The sequence below is a fragment of the Aulostomus chinensis genome, chromosome 15 (genome assembly GCF_037954235.1).
Source record: "Aulostomus chinensis isolate RoL2024-O1b breed Wild chromosome 15, RoL_Achi_v1.0, whole genome shotgun sequence".
Lineage (NCBI taxonomy): Eukaryota > Metazoa > Chordata > Actinopteri > Syngnathiformes > Aulostomidae > Aulostomus > Aulostomus chinensis.
The window spans coordinates 20,445,299-20,463,139 of NC_141334.1; the positions used below are offsets into that span (position 1 = coordinate 20,445,299).

Consider the following 17,841-nt stretch of genomic DNA (forward strand, 5'->3'; position numbering starts at 1 on the left):
TCTAATGAACCAGATTGAGAGACCTTTTCGAGGCTCAGGAACCTTTGCAGGTGTTTTGGATTAATTAGCTGATTAGTGTGTGACACTTCTAGCCTACGATACTGAACTGTAAGCCATAATCATCAAAATTATAACAAATACAAGCTTGAAATATCTCACTTTGCATGTTATGAGTCTATATATTAGTTTCACCTTTCAAGTTGATATACTGAAATGATAGGTGAACTTTCACACAATATTCTAATTTTTTGAATGTCACCTGTAGGTCAGATACACGAAAACGTTGTAAATATACCTTAGAGCAATCGAGTGAGACAGTGTAGAAGAGCTTTCATCTACTTTAAAAAGTTTTTTTTTTCTCCAGCACACCTGTCACAGACTCTGGTGTCCAGAGTTTCCTGTTCTAAAAAAAAACACTTTGTTCAATCGAATAAATAAAATGTCAGTTAATACCCACAATTGTGAACTTTGAAGCGTTCATAAATCCTAAAAATGTGGCTAACAAATGGCTAAACAACAGTATTGAGGTTGTCGCAGACAATAAATATCATCACACACCAAAACGGAGGAGTGGCTCCAGTTGTGATGACACTTAAGTCTGGCATCCACTGTGTAAATAATTAATTGCATAATGTTAGCTTTGTACTAAAAGGTGTAATGTGTAAATCTCACTTACTTTTATTTGACAGTGCATGTTTTTTTTCAAGAATCCAAAATCCAGTGTAAAAATCCCATTGGCTTTTTTTCAAGAGAAGCCATGAAAAGGCTAACTTCAAGGTTGGCCTAAAAAAGTAACTTCATCCCTGTGGTGCTCTATTTGTTTGACCAAAGTCAGTCCAATTGTTGGCAGTCTTCTTGCAACTAAATTAAGTGGCTTCAACTTCAACAGTCATATTCTCGTCTAAATCCCAGCCAGAACGATGTATATTTTCCCTTAAACTTAATAGCCTGTCGTCAAGATGGCCGCACGATTGAGCTAAGAGACAAAGAGTCTGTTATTTGGTGATATTTTGGATTCTGGTACGGAAATGCTAAAAAGACAGGCATGATATGCAAACTTTGCAGTTGAAGATGCTACACCCCATGACAACATGACCAATCTGTGTCAACACCTGAGACAGCACTGAGAAAAGTATGATAAATGCGTATGAGTGAAGGCCCATACGATTGAAGACAAAGCCAAAGCCAAATGAAACAACAGCAGATAGCAATTACAAATACTTTAGTGACTGTCATCCATATGACGAGAAATCACAAGGACATAAATAAAAATCTACTTGGGACAAGACATGGAACTGAGATACACAGTTAACAAACATGGGCTTTGGAGAATGATCCACAAACTGGACAGAAGGTACCAGCTACCCTCCTGAGACTTTTCTCCCATGTTGCTACCAAAGCTTTACAACAAACAATGTGCTGGGGTTCAAATGGTAATGACTACGGTGAAGTTTTATTCAACTACAACAGACATGTGGTCAATGCATATTTTTGCCAAATTGTGTAGCACACCAAAATGGATAGACCCACCTTCAGCCCTCGCAGCACTCTGTCGTTCATCACACCAATGAACTCCTTGTGGCTCAAGCAGTTGTCTCCGTCCATGTCGAAAAGTTTGAACACTGTGTCCAACACATTCTCGGACAGGTCATGGCCAGTGGCAATCCTCACAGCTCGTTTGAACTGGGCTGTATTCGCATGAAAGAATTCAAATCTGAGTATACATTTAAAAAAATAAAAAAATCCATGTTTTCATGCAGTCTAACAGAGGTCTCACCCATTCCAACAGGACGGTTGGCTTCAGTCACCATCTTCATTGAGATGGCAAAGTCCTCCAGGTTGTTTGTGAAGAGGCAGAACACTTTGAACTCTTCAAATGTGATACTCTGCAGGAGAAAGTTCTCATATTTTAGTCTACAGCAGCACAGGTGAAGGAGATATTTAGCTTGAGAGTATGTGTGTGTGAGTGTGTGTGTGAGTGTGTGTGTGAGCGCACACGTGTGTGTGCGTGTGTGTGTATACCTGGCCAGCAGGGATCTTCTTCCTCATGTTTTCCCAGTAGACCTCGTTGTCTTCCTCATTTGTGTAGTGTAGCAGCCACTCCGCAAAGTCCTCTCGTCGCATGGTATCCATACCTCTAGAGAACTGCAGGAACTCCATCTCCTGGACCTCAGCCTGCAGGTCCTCCATGAACCTGTTGAGTGGAGACACAAGGCCTACTGAAGTAGCAATGCCACAGAAGTTTGCTTGGAAAGGACCAAAACCAAGGGTTTCAAAAGGGAACGAAGTTCCCATTCAATTTTTGCACATTTAAAGTTCTGCTTGAGAATTTCAGAAATAAGAGATATTTCCCTACTTTTATCAAAATATTTGGAAACTTTCCATGGGAATAAACAATAATATATGGTAATTAATGGGAGTTACCATAAATATATGGGAATTAATGGGATCAGGACTAAACTGTACAAAAAAAATTCCCCTGATGACTAGGTTGTGACCTGTTGACTTCCATCTCAAAAAATCAGAATTAAGAATCGTTTAGAACATGATCGATATTGAGAATCGGAATCAGACATGGAATCGGTAAAATCCAAATGATACCCAACCCTACTCATGTGTACCTTTGTGTTAAAAGTAGATTGAACAAAACTACTTCCACAAAGGTGATGGATTACTACTTCTTCTGTGCAAAAATCTATTCCAAGGTTAAGCTGAAACCGACATGAGGCTTAAACCCACATAAAGCAATTTCCAAAGCAAGTTTGTCTAGTTTAAAAGTCCCTCTGTGCTAATACTGTATACTAAAATATGCCAACTTTATTCAGCGCTACCATTGATAGAGGAACGTAATGAAACAGCAGGGTTTAATGTTAATCTGGCCTCAAAAAACCTTGTCGTTTTGTATTGTCATTTTCAGCTGATTATTCTACATAAATGTCAAATTAAAGTGAACCAGGGGTGCTATTTACTATTAACAGCAGCTAAGAATGTACTTACAGGCAAAATTCCTGATACTGCAACTTGTTTTCACCTCTCCTCCCAAAGAAGTAGGCCTGTAATGTTGTGTCCACACTTCCCCCTTCTTCCACTGGTCTCTGTAAACATCAACAAAAACGCAACAATAGTGCATTTTAACCATGAATGTCTTACTACCGGACACAAGACAACCAGGCTAAGAAGAGTATTAAGTACCAACCTCTGCGATGTTCTTGGCGAGTCTCCCTTTATTTTTCCCTATGATTTTCTTTAGCTTAAAGAGCAACGAACAAAAAAGGTTGATGAGAAAAAAAAACTAGCTGTAAGTATCTTTCATGGAAACATATTTATCAGAACAATCACAGGTCATTAACAAAGGAAAAGATAATCACAGTACAGGTCGACTGAACAATTGGTTTTAAAATTAGTGCAATCTGGTTTGGATGTTAAATACATGTTCAATGGGACCAAAAACGGAAACATACTGCTGGTTGCTACTGTGCGCAACGCTAACGGTGTACATTTACTAATTTTTGATCTTTCTCAGAAACAAAGATATGTTCGTAAATTCTGTTAAGTTCACCACCATTTTCATTTTAGTTAGGTCTTTTCAAGCATTTTTAAGTTTTATGTTAATATCTATTTGATTTTTTGGTTACTAGAAAGAAAGAAAGAAAGAAAGAAAGAAAGAAAGAAAGAAAGAAAGAAAGAAAGAAAGAAAGACAAAAAAAAATCAGTCATTGGCTGCTCTTATGTCACATTATAGGCATTGGCCATGGAAAAAACATATCAGTCAACTTGTAATTCCGAGGACTGCACCCTTCATTTAAGAAATACACAAGAGAAACATGAGCAAATGAGAATATTTTCACTGCCTGTCTTTACAGAATGCTTAGGGCTTGTGCACCACAACATGTCACAACATGCAATAACAACACAAGGAGCCCAGTGTGCCAACATGCAGACTGCTTAGTGCATGCCTTAACTATATAACTCTGTCAGATTGTACGGCATAAATAAATTAAGGTGAAGGACTGACTCAGGCTGTAGAAATGCAAACACAAGACAGATGAGAAAGCAAGAGTGCTGCTCTCCCTTACCTTCCATATCACGCCATGGCTCCATACTTACAAGCAAGGCAGCATTAAAAGTGGCAACATTTGGACACTTAAGGGCAGTCATGAATACAAAATCTATCCTTCCACGATTAAAGGGCTTAAATTACAGGCCAAAGCTCTCAAAAAAATAATCCTTACCGTCATGAATTCCTTTTTGTCGACATGCTCATTTCCATCAACATCAAGCATTTTGAAAGCTATGTGAAATCCTGTGCGTGGCTCTGCAACAGCAATGAACCACTGTTATCCCAACATGCGTCTAAGTATAGAAACTAGGGATGTACCGAAGTCAACCTCTGTGACCATACCACTGCTGTAAATAACTACTTGGCAAACAGATGATGCCAATGTGTTTGTTAATGCATTTTGGTTTTGTTGGTATTTACTTATGGTGCCAGGGGAAAAAAAAACAACAACCTTTAATCTAACCTTCTTCTAAACCAATAGACAAAACTTACTGATAGGCTGATATCAGTCAACAAGGCCAATATCAGCCAAAACCAATATAAGGCTGATGAATCGGTGCATCCCTAAGAGTGTCGGGCACTCAAATTCATTTTGTTGTTAGTTATGTAAATTACTTGTTGTTGAAAATCCCTGGCACATTGCAAATGTTTGTTTCTCTCCCACTTGGTGGTAGACTAGCAGCTCAAACAACAAGATGGCAGCCAGCATTTTCATGCTTGAAGTACTTGCATTATTTTGAACTTGAGGGTAAAAGAACAACACAATGAAAGGACAGGTGATAAGAAACTGTTAGCCACGAATAGTTCTAATTCAACTATGAAATTTGAAATATCTACAAGCTTAGCACAGCTTCGCAAAACTGTAGGCGAGGCCCAAAGAAGAGTCGAATGATGCTGCTGCCATGATGCGACAGCTCTGAAATAGCGACCGCTATCTAACTTTGGCTAAAGCTGTCACTCTGGGGGAAATGAATGTGCCTGCTGCTGGTCACAAAGTAGACCGCACAAGAACCACAAAAAGAGTTTTTTTAAATTTTATTTTCGGTAATGAAAACAAAAACAATATTGAATATCAAATCAATCAGCTCTTGATGAATTGTTGATCTCCGAAAAAAAGGTGCATGCAAGCAAACAAAACTTAGATAGACCAAATGATGTAACAAGCAGTTGTCCCCAGAAATGCTTCTACTCAAGTCCAGAGTCACAGGCAAATCCATTTAGCACAGCATCAAGGGAAGTTGAGGAAGAACGAAGTGTACTTACTGGTCAAGATTGTCAGCAGAAACAAATACTCTGTGTAGGATATCAAACCTGCCAAACACAAAGCCATTACAACTATATTCATGGAATTTCAATGACGCTATTCATTGAATTTAAAGGTAAGAGATATAGTGAATGACTCAGAAAACAAACTTATGTTTATTTTCCATTTCATGTCACTAAAATAAAACTGAATAAATCCAACATTTGTTCGGACACATTCTGATATCAAATGTGAATTGGATCTGGACACAATATTAGGTGCTATATATTTAACCCATTCTGCTGACATCTGAATAACTCACCATTGTCTCCTAAGTTTCTGAAGAGATCATTACCAGGGCGAGCTTTTGAGGCAGCAACCAACATCCTATTAACATCCTACAAAGACACCACAGGGGACATGTGAGAGCACAATTATTACCCCAAACTAAAATATGGAGCGTATCTTACTTATGTATACCACTTACTTCTGCTGTTAAGACTCTCTTCTGTAGCTTTCCTTCAGAAAAGGAAACAAAAAACAGGAGAAGATGGCAAACGTACATCATATATAATTTTTATGGACAGTCTGCCTAAAAAAGCTACTCATGAAACTTTCACCGATTAAAATCTCCTTTAATCTCTGTTAAAAAAGCAAACACTGACACCTGGTTGCTACTTGAGTTTGGTTGCACTTAACAGAGCTCAAATGTACTTTTCATCCCTGAATATTTTATTGGCTATTGGCTGTTCTTGGAAAGTTGAATAGGGCTTAAAATTGCTGGAAGAAACATGCTAATTAAAAAGTACAAATTCTCAATCTACCCAACTGTTATTTGAGGGCCTGCAACTCTAGAGATGTTCCTAGTACGGAGGATAAATTTTCCTACTAATAGCTAAAGTTATTGTAAAAATTAATATTAGAAGTCAGAACTCTTAATTTATCCTCAAGTGCTTTTGGTTTTTTTTTTTAAATTTAAGATGTGGCTGGATCTTCTTTTAATTGATGGATGACTGGATTCAATGGAAAAATTCAAACCAACTGCAGATTCTGAGTCAAATAGAAGGATGAGTACTCCCAAAATTAGCGCACAGTCTAATATCTCATGGTGATGTTCATTTATGACCCAGAGATTGAAGAACATAAGTGATTCATGCTTATTGAACCAGTCAGTGAGCCACAGCTTTTGTGCAATGTTTAGTGTTTTGTTTTTTCAAATGTGGACAAAAATCTAGAGAACATACTGTCAACATTCTCCAGCATGATGGAGAAAAGGAAGTCCCTGGGCGTCATGTAGGGCTCCTGTTCATAAACAACTGAGGCGAACTGAATAAAGCGCATCTTCCTGGCAGACAGCTGGGGAGCTGCCACCTCCTGAAACAGCACAATTGACATCAAGTAAATAACCTTGACTGGTTATAACACATTTCTGTGAGCTAATACCTGAGTCGAGCTGGGGCTTGGCCTCTTGATACACTGACTACGTATTTACGCCATTTTTACTCAGTTTTACTGATACAAACATTTAACAACAACAATCTAAATTACTAGCACCTAAAACAGACCAAAACAGACTTAGCGGACGTATAACTATATACCTGTAGTCCATTTTGAGTTAAAAACTTTTACTCAGACCATAACTTCGGCTACTTACTTTTTCTTCCTCAGCATGAACGACGAGGAGAGGCAAATTCCTGTTGTTTGCATTCAGTTGATAATAACAGAAAAGTCCAGTTCCGACGACAGACCCTATTATTCCAGGTCTGACAACTCGGTGCCACGCTGAACCTTTCAGCCCCCGAGAGTTCCTCACAACATTCCTCAACACTGAAACGACTCGTCCAAAGTTGGCCATTTTCAGGAAGCAATGTTTGCGTGCTAGCTGCAAAGGTAAACAGCTCGGCTTCCGTAGCTGCGTCACAGGAAGCTGCGCCACCAAATGGGCGAGAGCTGAGGGTCACCAGAGGCTGTCAAATCTCAGTGAATGTCGAATAGGGAGAGATTTTTCTTTTATTAAACAATATATATAAACATACGAAGTACAGCGATGTCACACAAAACCATATACATTTAGCCCTAGGCTGAGCAAGTCTAACATGAAATACACATTATGAACCTGAACATGACACAAGTACAGTATATATAGTAAATTGAAAAACAAGCAAACAAACAAATAAGATTAAGAAATTTTTTAAAAATATAAATTAAAAAAAATTACAGGGGCCATCTCATTATAACTTGAATGAAGAAAATCAATGAAGAGCTTACTTTTCTTCAAGTCTCAGGGATTTACTCAAGAGTTTTAGCTCATTCCTCCAATGAGTTGCAGTTTGTCTTAAAGTATCAGCATTTGTGAATGAGGAACTTCCCAAATAACAAGTTGTTGAGGACAAAGTCCACATTCTTATTTTTTTGTCCACATTGTTGCAAATATTCACATTTTCTGTAGTTGTTTTATCCTTAGACATAACAATCCCTAAATATTTGACTTCCTTTTTACTCTTTATGTTATACAAAGATTGCAGGTGGTAACTGTGTATTTTAAGATTTCACATTTATTCATGTTCAGCTGTCAGCCAGAAGCTCTTGAGAATTGGTTGCTAGTCTGCAGTGCTAAGGGAATTTGAACTTCATTTTTTTTTAGAAATAAAGTTGTGTCATCTGCAAATTGACTTATTACAATTTGTTTGTCCATCACATTAAACCCTTCAATGTGACTACTTTTGATTAGAATAGATAAAATTTCTGCAACCAATATGAAAAATAATGGTGAGCTGCCACAACCTTGTTGAATGCTCCTCTTAATCACAAATCTGGAACAAGTTCCATATCCGAAAACTACAGAACTGTTTATTCCATTATACTGCATTCCAATCATATCTATAAATCTTCTTCCAAAACCAAAATGATGTAAAGTTTTTTTTATAAATAAAGGGGTGTTCAACATAATCAAATGGTTTATAAAAATCTAGACATAAAATAAATAGGCAGAGTATTGTCGCATACTCTAAATTGACCGTAATCAGTCGCAAGACCGTCACTGACTAATCAGCATTGATTAGCAGAATGTTAAAGCGTTACAGCCAACATCAACTCAACCTGAAAGAAATCGAAAGGACATAAGTACTAACTGACTTCACTTTTGACGTGCAATCAATATTGAATTTGCTGACTATAATAAAATTTGTGACTCTTCAGCAACCATCAGGGGAAATTTAAAGACAAATTTAGCCTTCTAGTTCGATAGACCCGTCATTCTGCACTCGCCTGCGAGCACCCCCAGTGGAATTCCGGTGGAACTGAAACGAAGTTCGTTACAACGATTAATTCATGAAGAGTGGCCTAATGTCTGTAGTTTCTCCACTAAAAAGTTAAATTACCTTGATAATTCTCTGGTTCCTGTAGCAACTAACAACAAATTGACATGGCAATACAGATTACGGTGACAATTAAAAAAGAAACATTTAAAAGGTGTAGAAAAGAGAGTTTATTCGGCAACACAAACCTGGAGTTAGTTACTTTTCATTGGAGCAAAGTCCTTCTGAAGCCACCCCTTAAAAAAAGAGAAAATTTTTACACAAATAATTTAGAACTCTTTTCTTACTAACAAGTTAGCATCTCTTTTTAGTATAGAGCCAAATCACAACAAAAGTTACCTCTTGACACGTCATACAGTAGGGCTCATCTTGCGATAGCAGCAATGAAAACCTTCATTTTAATGGGCGGGAACAACACACAGACCCAGGCTCAGGGGAACAGTCATTTGGTGTGACCGGTTGAGGAGAAAGAGAGCAGTAAAACAGAGGTAACTCAAGGCTCTGGCTCCCATTCTACCTTTAAATGCTCTAGGAACCACAAGTAACCCTACATAGGGCCAGGGAATATAGGGTTCTAGATGGATAGTAGGGAACTATGAGCTCTGTCAGATAGGAATGTGCTGCGCTAGAATAAGAATTTTGAATTCTATTCTGAATTTGACAGGGAGCCACTGTCCAGAAACCAATACAGGAGACATTTGGTCTCTTCTACAAGTTCTTGTTATATTAATATACAGGCAGTAGCAGTTTGGACTAGCAGAATTTTCAGAGTCTTATTGGTGCAGCCTGATTGGAAGGAGTTGCAGTAAACCAGCCTGATAATGACAAAAGCATTGACTAGTTTTCTTGTTGAGACAGGATGTGTCTGATCTTAGCAATCTCATGCAGATGAAAGAAGGCAGGCCTGGAGATTTGCTTTATGTGGGAGTTAAAGGACAAATCTTGATCAAAGAGGACTCAGGTTCCTTGTGGTAGTGCTGGAGGCCATGTGTTTATTTCAGTTTATTTTTAGACAGGCCTCAAGTTTAGTTAGTTGATTGGTTTCATGTGGAAGCATTGATAATTACAGCTAGGTATGTCTGCATTAAGATGAATAATACAAATTTATATTATTATTATTATTATTATTATTAATAATATTAATAATAATGATAATGATAATGGCTGTATAAGACTACTCTTGACAAGTAAGTAACTAAGGAATAATTGAACAAAATTAAGCAAGGGAGTAATAAATAAAAGTAATTAAGTGAGTAAGTAATTATGTAGGTAAGTAAGTAGGTAGATAGATACCCAATCCAGTCAGTCAAGAATGTCATGATGAGGATGTGACACATCCATGACTGAGTCGATCTAGGGAGGAAAACATTATCAAATATTATATTTTGTTTTAAAACCTCAGGCAAGTAAAATGTAAATTGTACTCTGAGTGGGCAGCAGGACAAAAATTAATACCACCTACCTTCTTACAAACAATCCACTGTTTAACCACATGTTGGAACCAATGATCTACCACAACAGAGCATGTTTATTTCCATTAACTGTAATTGCTGTCTCTCATTAATAATATTAAAAAAGAATTCAAGGGGGACTTAAAAACCACAGTGTTTTCCACAATAGCCACTTCAAGTACCATGCATCACAGAGCAGGGAATTAGGACTCATTCATGAAATATTCTTATATTGCTGGATTTAAAAAACAACAACAACAACCCTCAATTTACTTTTTACAGACAAGAAACAAAGCTTGATGGATATTATTGTAACTCAATGCTGCTGATACTATTTCTTTAGTAACTCTCAATGACATGCTCTTACAAAAAGTTCACTGCAAATCCTGCTGAACAAATATGTGCGTAAAAAAACAAAACAAAACAGGAAACGTTGTTCTGGCAGCATGGTAGAGCAGTAGGTAACACTGTCGGCTCGCAGCAAGAAGGTCCCGGGATTGAGCTCCGGCTCGGACATGGGGTCTTTCTGTGTGGAGTTTGCATGTTCTCTCTGTGCCTGCGTGGCTCCTCTACAGGTACGCTGGCTTGCTGCTGATATCTGCATCTTCCTCCCACAGTCCAAAGACATGCAAGTGGGGACAAGGCTAATTATATACTCTAAATTGACCGTAGGCGTGGCTGTGAGCGTGAATTGGCCCTGCTATGGACTGCTGGGATAGGCTCCAGCCCCCCAGCCCCCCCCCCCCCCCCCCCCTAACAGGATAAGCGGTACAAAATGGATGGTTGGAAAGTTGTTCTTTTAACTTAAGTAGGAGTCATCTCCATACCCTCAGGTGCTGGTGAGCTGCATGGTTTCACACAGAGTACTTGATCTGTTTGTTTTTTAACTGGTGTAGGTCAAGTGTTGAAAAACCTCTTCTGATGGCAAAATGAGTAATAATTTAATTTTACAAAGTATAAATAAAATACAAAAAAATCCCAACAACTGTATTTTATCCTTATTTTCTTTTTTTTTTTTACAAATAATTTCTAGGCAATGTTCTTCTTTTTTTCCATACTCATTTCTTGTTGATTTTCAACCTTTTTTTTTTTGCCAATTTATCAAGGCTTCTTTTCAAATGATTGTGAAAGAATGTGCTAAGAAAATGATGATGTTAATAAAGAAATTTAGAATTACATCATCAGTTATTCATTTTATGATTCATGAATTATTTAGGGATGGGTGAGTGATGCTCTATCAAATTCATTTGCAATGTGATAGGCCTTTTGACCACAACATCTCCAGAAATGAAGGTCATCACTGTTGAGCAAAAAACATTTCAAGATGTTGGTCTACTGACTGATTGAAATTGTGGATCCAGAACATTGAAAAGTGTAAACATCCCTGACATAGATGATGATGCAACATTCCTCTGAGTAATTCTTTAGACATTTGAATAAAAACAGCAGTTACATAACCAAATTTTCATAAAACTTTTGTGGAGCACCTTAAGCACCTTTTTTGTGCTTAAAACGACTCACTGTTACCTGGTGTACAACCTACAGAGGGGAAAGAAGACAACGGCAAAGTGAAGGGATGAACAGATTTTATACAATACCATATTTCATATTTCCACAGACACATATTGGCAGATGTTATTCAATTAAATGAACAAATCATAATGAAAATGCACATTCTTAAAGCATACATCAAGTTGAGCAGAATTTGTGCAATACTTTATATGTCTATTTAAAAAAAAAAGAAGCTTTTATAGAATAGACCCTGCATCACCACTACTGTGCACAACAAAAGTTGCATGAACCTTTCTTTTCACTCACAGACATTGCGTAATCGTTCACTCACTTTTTATTTAAAACCTCACAGAGCTTGGATAAAGTTCAGTGTTTTCATTGGTTGCTCTCAGAAAGCCATAAATACAGTGTAGAAATATTTGTGTTGTTACTGTCTGTACAGAAGTGAGCGGGAGAGATCTGAAGCATCGAGCTCAAACCTTGACATTGACAGGGTTTGGAAAACAGCGGCTCTTCACTTGATTTCCAATACTGATGCAAAGGAATGTCAGTGTGAAGGCGAGTTCAGCTCATTCTCCAGGGGGATGTTAATACTGTACATGACAGACACACACAGACTGTCGAGGCTCAGCATTTTAATTTGTGTCTGAGTGAAATGTTTTGATGTCGATGTCATACTTACATTCGTCATGTTAAATCTGTCATATGACCCCCACTTGTGCACCACAAGAGACTGAATGCGTCAGCATACAGTGCATGGAGCTGATCCTGTTCAGTCATCAGAACTGCAGCTACCTTGTGGTGATTGTATTGGTCAGGTCTGAGGTTGTCACCCTCAGAGGAGTGATCACCCAGACAGCTGAAGAAGTGCTGGGTTTTTCTATGAAAGATCTCAACAAAGTACTACAGCGCCCTGGAGCGGCCAAAGACAGAAATGTTTATACATAAATACATATACATATATTATATTCCCATAGTTAAATTCATTTGTGGCCACTTGTTATAACTTCTGGCTACAACTGAATCAAAGCACGGGAACAAGTTAAGTCATGAAGCCGTGAATTAATTACATTGAGGGAACAAGTTATATCTCATGGCCACAAATGATTTAAATTATGTGAACAAAATCGGTTTTAAGGCTACAAAAGTCAGGCTGTTGGAATAAGTCATGTCTCCTTTTAATAAATTAATTAAATTGTATGTACAAGTTATATTCTGTGGCCACAAAATAATTGAATTGAGAGAAAAAAATTATAATGTGTGGCCCTACAATAATTATATTTTGGGAACAAGTTCTGTTTTGGCCTCTTAATATTGTTGACTGTGCGGCCGTGGCTCTGTAGCTTCAAACACTGTGTGGAATGTGTGTGTTATCTGCACGGTGCATGGCAAGTGTCCACAGCAATTCCAGATCCGGTTTGCATCAGCAAGTTTGAAAGTTTATTTAATGTCAGCAGCAAGTTGTAATGTAAAGTAACAAAGACATACACACTTCAATAAGGAAACAAAGTTTCACAATATATTTTTTTTCTTCAGTTACAGTTTATGTTGCCTATTTTATTTTGACTCTTACTTATAACATAGTGGAAAAAATTAAGTCCCCCGTGTGTTTCATAAAAGTGATGAGGAGCAGACACCGAGATGGCTAAATATCTGCCATGAACAATGAGTTACATCCACAAGAAAATACTGTAGCGCCTGTTCTAATGATAAAAAGATGTATTGCAATGAAAGGCTCACGCCCGAGATATTCCTGCTTCAATGACCCCTTGCTTCACTCAAACTGCATGACATGGCACTTGTGTTAAAACAAAGAGTGACAGAAACATGAAATTCCATTCACATCTCAACATACTATAGCTCATATATTTGAGTGCTGCACTATGCAGGAGGAAACAGGACACTGTCACTACAATCCTCATGTTAGTGAATCCAAATACTGCTGCATTCAACTTTGGGTATTTTTGTAGAAAGGAAGACTAGTCAGAAGTCTTGTAGGTACAATATGAGAGATGAAAAAACAAAACGCATGATTGCAAAGGCACATCTGAAGAAAGTTTCAGCTGCTTCTCTGCAAAGTGTATTTCCTCCTTTTCCTGGAATGTAAGTGCAATGTATCAAAATGGCCACAATTCACTAACATTGAGGACATTTTTTTTTTATTGTTCTCATATATGTAAAAATAATTGACATACATGGCAAACAAACAACACGTGGACTAGTACCTGTTCATCTCCCAGCACTCCAGTTTAGTTCCTAAGACCTCGATTATCAGGAGCAGCAATTTGTAATTGATGATACATAAATTTAGCAGACCTCTTACAGACACACTGACGACTCAGTCGGCTAGGATAATAATTTTCTTCTTGGGACTGAAGGGGGCCAACTCCTGAATCTGATCTGAATAAATATATTCATATAAAAATACAACAAATATACCACTTCTCTTCCCTGGCAAAAGATGTTTCACACAACTAGATATTGGTGTACTTATATATGCTATATTATTAGATAGTGACTCCTAATTTGCATATCTTGATTTAAATGTAATAAACATTGATATATTTGAGAGATGATTGCTTCTATTAGACTGGATTAATGCAAATATTTTAAATTTATCCATTTCACTTCAGAGTATTGTTTTATTAGAGCATAGGGTTTATACATACAAACATAGTAATATGCAATTCTTCAATCAAACAATTTTGCATTTGAACTTTGACCGCTGAGTTTGGACTTTAAAAAAAACAGCACATGGGGCACAGAGAGATTCACTCTCAGAGTAGTTTTAGGGTTGTACAGATTTTGGGACAGCACAACCAGTAGTGGCTGAACAGTTGAGACTTTTTCATTCAGTGGAAAGGGAATTGCAGTAATACAGTACAAACAGGGCACCACTCAGCTTCCTAATACACATCAAGGAGCTATCATGTCCCTGGCCACCTTCCTCTCATACTAACCTGGATGGAAGACAATGCTGCTGACTGGATTTTGAGAAGAGGACCATGATAGAGAAATGTTTCCTTGCTCACATTTAATTATTGCATTTCCAAAACTGCCCAACTGATTTCAAGAAAATAAAAAGGCAAGTTTAACAGGTGCACTAAGAGACTATTTCATGCAATGTTCCGATTTTTGTCACATACACAAAGGCATTGTGTTACTTTGAGCATTGCCTCTTGGTTTAATGAATTAGAATTTGATGGAGAGCTCTTTTCTTGTCATGGATCATCTTGGACATAAACAAATGAAATAAATTATATTAATAATAATATTCTTGACCTAAAATAAACTGAAGAAATGTGTATTCAGTGACACCTATGAAGTCAGGTGGGTAACACCAGCATTCCTTTATATTGACACGATATAAGATAGCCATGTGATGGGATTAAATGTCTCTATGACAAGTTTACAGATGTGTCTAAGGTGCAAATCTGCTTGGAGAAAGCTCATGTGGATGTGACAATTCATAGAGTTCACATTTGCAACTTGTTCTTGTTTCCTATTCCCTTCTCTCTCTCTAACAAAGAGAAGAAATAAAAAAGTATATTGCTTCAAAAAACTTTTTTTTAATTATTGTGAAACATTTCATTCACCACTTCTCAGGTTTGTCTAGATAGACAGAGCACTGCATTGTCAGTCAAATATATATACAGAAAGATGCTGTGAATCCAAGATATTAAACAATCAACGATGGGACATGACAGTGACTAATTCCTGGGACCACTTGGAGTCTGTCTGTCTTGGCCAGCCTCCTTATCTACCAGCAGGTGGCACAATGCAAGCACTGATGTATTGCCTGGGTGAAGGGGAGGGGCTGAGAGATTAGCCTGTCACAGTTACAATAGTCAATCCATGGACCTTGGCCTCAGTGTGTTCCAGCTCTGAGGATTGGCAAACCTGGCCAAACAAACTCTCAATCCATCAACCCAATCATCATCCATCATCTATCTATCATCCATCCATCAATCAATCCATCCATCCATCCATCCCACAATCTGCTATTCCATTTGTCAGTAAATAAAACATAAAGTGGCTCCTCATTTGCTCTTTCCAGATGTGCTAGAGCCCCCTGCCCCACCTTCAATCTTGTCAGCAATTTCTGATGTGTCTAACTTCTCAGAGCCATCCCCTTTCTCTGACCTCTCTTTTTCAGACCTCTCCTCCCCTTCGACAAGCTCAGATCTCTCCGACCTGGCATCCACGTCCCCCTCTGACTTCTCCTTCCTCTCAGAGCGGTCAGGGTCCATGCCAGAGGTGCCTGGTTTGTCCCACTTGACCATGGCCTCATGCTCAGCTATACAGGTGGTGATGTTTGAAGTCCACGCCTTAAGATCCTCCTTTAGACACCAGCAGAGGACAGTCATTAAGTTCTCTTTTGCTTTGTTCTTTTTTGAGACTGTGTCTTTTTGTGTACCAGTTGAACCACGTCTGACATTGAAATGTTTAATAGGTGATACCAGATCTAGATGCATGAGAAGTGAACAAAAGGGATAAGGCTTGCCTTTTAAATTAGTTTTCACCAATCTCATTAAAAACATCCAAAATATATAATTTCATTCATTCATCAGAGGCTCAGTAATCTCCTAAAACAGCTGGGTATTATTGATTATCAAACCGGTACCATACCAAAGTGTTTGACAGCCACGTAGGCCGTCAGTGGACACCTTGTTTGTGTCAAGTATTTACCTTAGCCAGGCCTGAACATTACATTCAGCAGAGGGCACTAAAAATACTCCTGCTAGACAGCAAACCCCAGCCCCTGCAAAGATAGACAGGTGCCTTCACCTGTACACCATCTAGACATTATTGTTCATTTTTGTTTTTTTGTTGTTAGTTTGGGATTAGGAATTCGGATTGAGTTTAGGAACATTTAAATTTATGCTTAGATTAAAGTTAGGGACTCAAGAATGGTCTCTAGCAGTTAATACACTCACCTACCTCCCCTGGAATCCATTTTAAATCCTGCAATGCAATGCAGTATGGCAGGTATTTATACAGTAGACTACTGAGAGGGCAGAGGTCTTTACAGGTACTTGTTGTGACTCATATGTCACATGCCAGCACATGTGTGAAAGGAAGTGTGAGAAGGTGATAACCTGGACATTAGAGCTGGCTTGATTTCCAACTGTGCCAGTCCAGTCTTAGCTTAAACTGGTTAGATTTTATACAAACTGGTATTTGGCTTTAAGACAGATTCTGGAAAATTTAAAAGTAGCCTTCAAAGGCAACCTGTTGTAATAGCATTACAGAGCTAAATGGAAGTTGCATTGCAATAGTTGAAATAATATGACAATATGACTATCATATTGTGACAGTGATATGCATATTAGAATTACAGGGATACTTAATTATATATTTTTCTGTTTCTTTTATAAAACAACAGGAAGAATATAAAATAGTGAATGAAACAAATTAACACTAATTGAAAGAAAGATGGCACTCACTGGCAAGCTGATGCTCTGATCTGGTACAGTTTCTACAGCTGCAACATTGTCAAATTCACCATAAGCATATTCAAAAACATTGGCCATGCTATGATTTTGCTGTTTTTAAATTTAAATGATAGCTCTTATAAAAGTTAGAAGTACTAGACTATCTTTTTGAGTATCACTCTATCACATCTGGAGCTGCAATGACTGAATGCTCTGATCTGCTAATAACAGTACAGAGGACAGAGGTGTGTGTGTCTCTCTCTTGGATAAAAGCCCCAGAGAAAGTAACCAAAGTTTATCAAGAAAGTCTCTAAAAAGAAGCAGTAAGTCAATAATAACCCCACAAAGAGTTCCACTCAGCTGTTGAGCTAAGTGAGACACCTAGTGGTAAAATTTGGCATTCCTAAATTTAGCTTCAAATAAAACATATTGGAAAATACACTGGACAGAATCTCTGGGTGCATTTGACACAGTGGGCTCCAGCAGACTGATCAGGACAACTGTGATGTATAATTGAAAGAGGTGTATGAGTTTTGATCTTTACTCATATAAAAATGTTCTTACCTCGTCTTTTGCATGGAATACAAAGTTGTTTCCATCGTTTACTCTGTTTCAGAAAACAACAACAACAACAATGATTGTTAGTTTCTTGTACAGCACCATACTTTAAATTACATTTGAACTTGTAGCATTTTCTATTGTTTGCCCTTCCTCTCTTGAATATGAAAAAATTAGGATATGAGCTATAACTTAAATTACTTGTAAAGAAACTACTCATTTTGAAAATCTTAGGTAAAACAAAATTCTATAAACACAATTTCCA

General features: G+C 37.7%; 2 protein-coding genes across 3 annotated transcripts in view; both read right to left on the minus strand.

Moving 5' to 3' along the window:
• Positions 1–7,198, minus strand: part of micu2 (mitochondrial calcium uptake 2) — a 12,349-nt gene extending 5,151 nt beyond the window's left edge. The window contains exons 1-11 of the mRNA XM_086226133.1: positions 6,958–7,198; positions 6,548–6,677; positions 5,791–5,822; positions 5,626–5,701; positions 5,324–5,371; positions 4,233–4,315; positions 3,197–3,250; positions 2,998–3,095; positions 2,023–2,194; positions 1,778–1,886; positions 1,531–1,688 (exon numbers count right to left, since the gene is read on the minus strand). Of these exons, the coding sequence (XP_086082259.1) occupies positions 1,531–1,688; positions 1,778–1,886; positions 2,023–2,194; positions 2,998–3,095; positions 3,197–3,250; positions 4,233–4,315; positions 5,324–5,371; positions 5,626–5,701; positions 5,791–5,822; positions 6,548–6,677; positions 6,958–7,158 (1,161 nt within the window). The 5' untranslated portion in view covers positions 7,159–7,198. The remainder of the gene's footprint in view (positions 1–1,530; positions 1,689–1,777; positions 1,887–2,022; positions 2,195–2,997; positions 3,096–3,196; positions 3,251–4,232; positions 4,316–5,323; positions 5,372–5,625; positions 5,702–5,790; positions 5,823–6,547; positions 6,678–6,957) is intronic.
• A 4,491-nt stretch (positions 7,199–11,689) lies between these two features.
• Positions 11,690–17,841, minus strand: part of sptbn4a (spectrin, beta, non-erythrocytic 4a) — a 38,768-nt gene continuing 32,616 nt past the window's right edge. For both annotated transcript variants that reach the window (XM_086226578.1, XM_086226577.1), the window contains 2 exons: positions 17,583–17,625; positions 11,690–15,923 (listed from right to left, as the gene is read on the minus strand). In XM_086226578.1, coding sequence (XP_086082704.1) covers positions 15,624–15,923; positions 17,583–17,625 — 343 coding nt within the window. In that variant the 3' untranslated portion in view covers positions 11,690–15,623. The remainder of the gene's footprint in view (positions 15,924–17,582; positions 17,626–17,841) is intronic.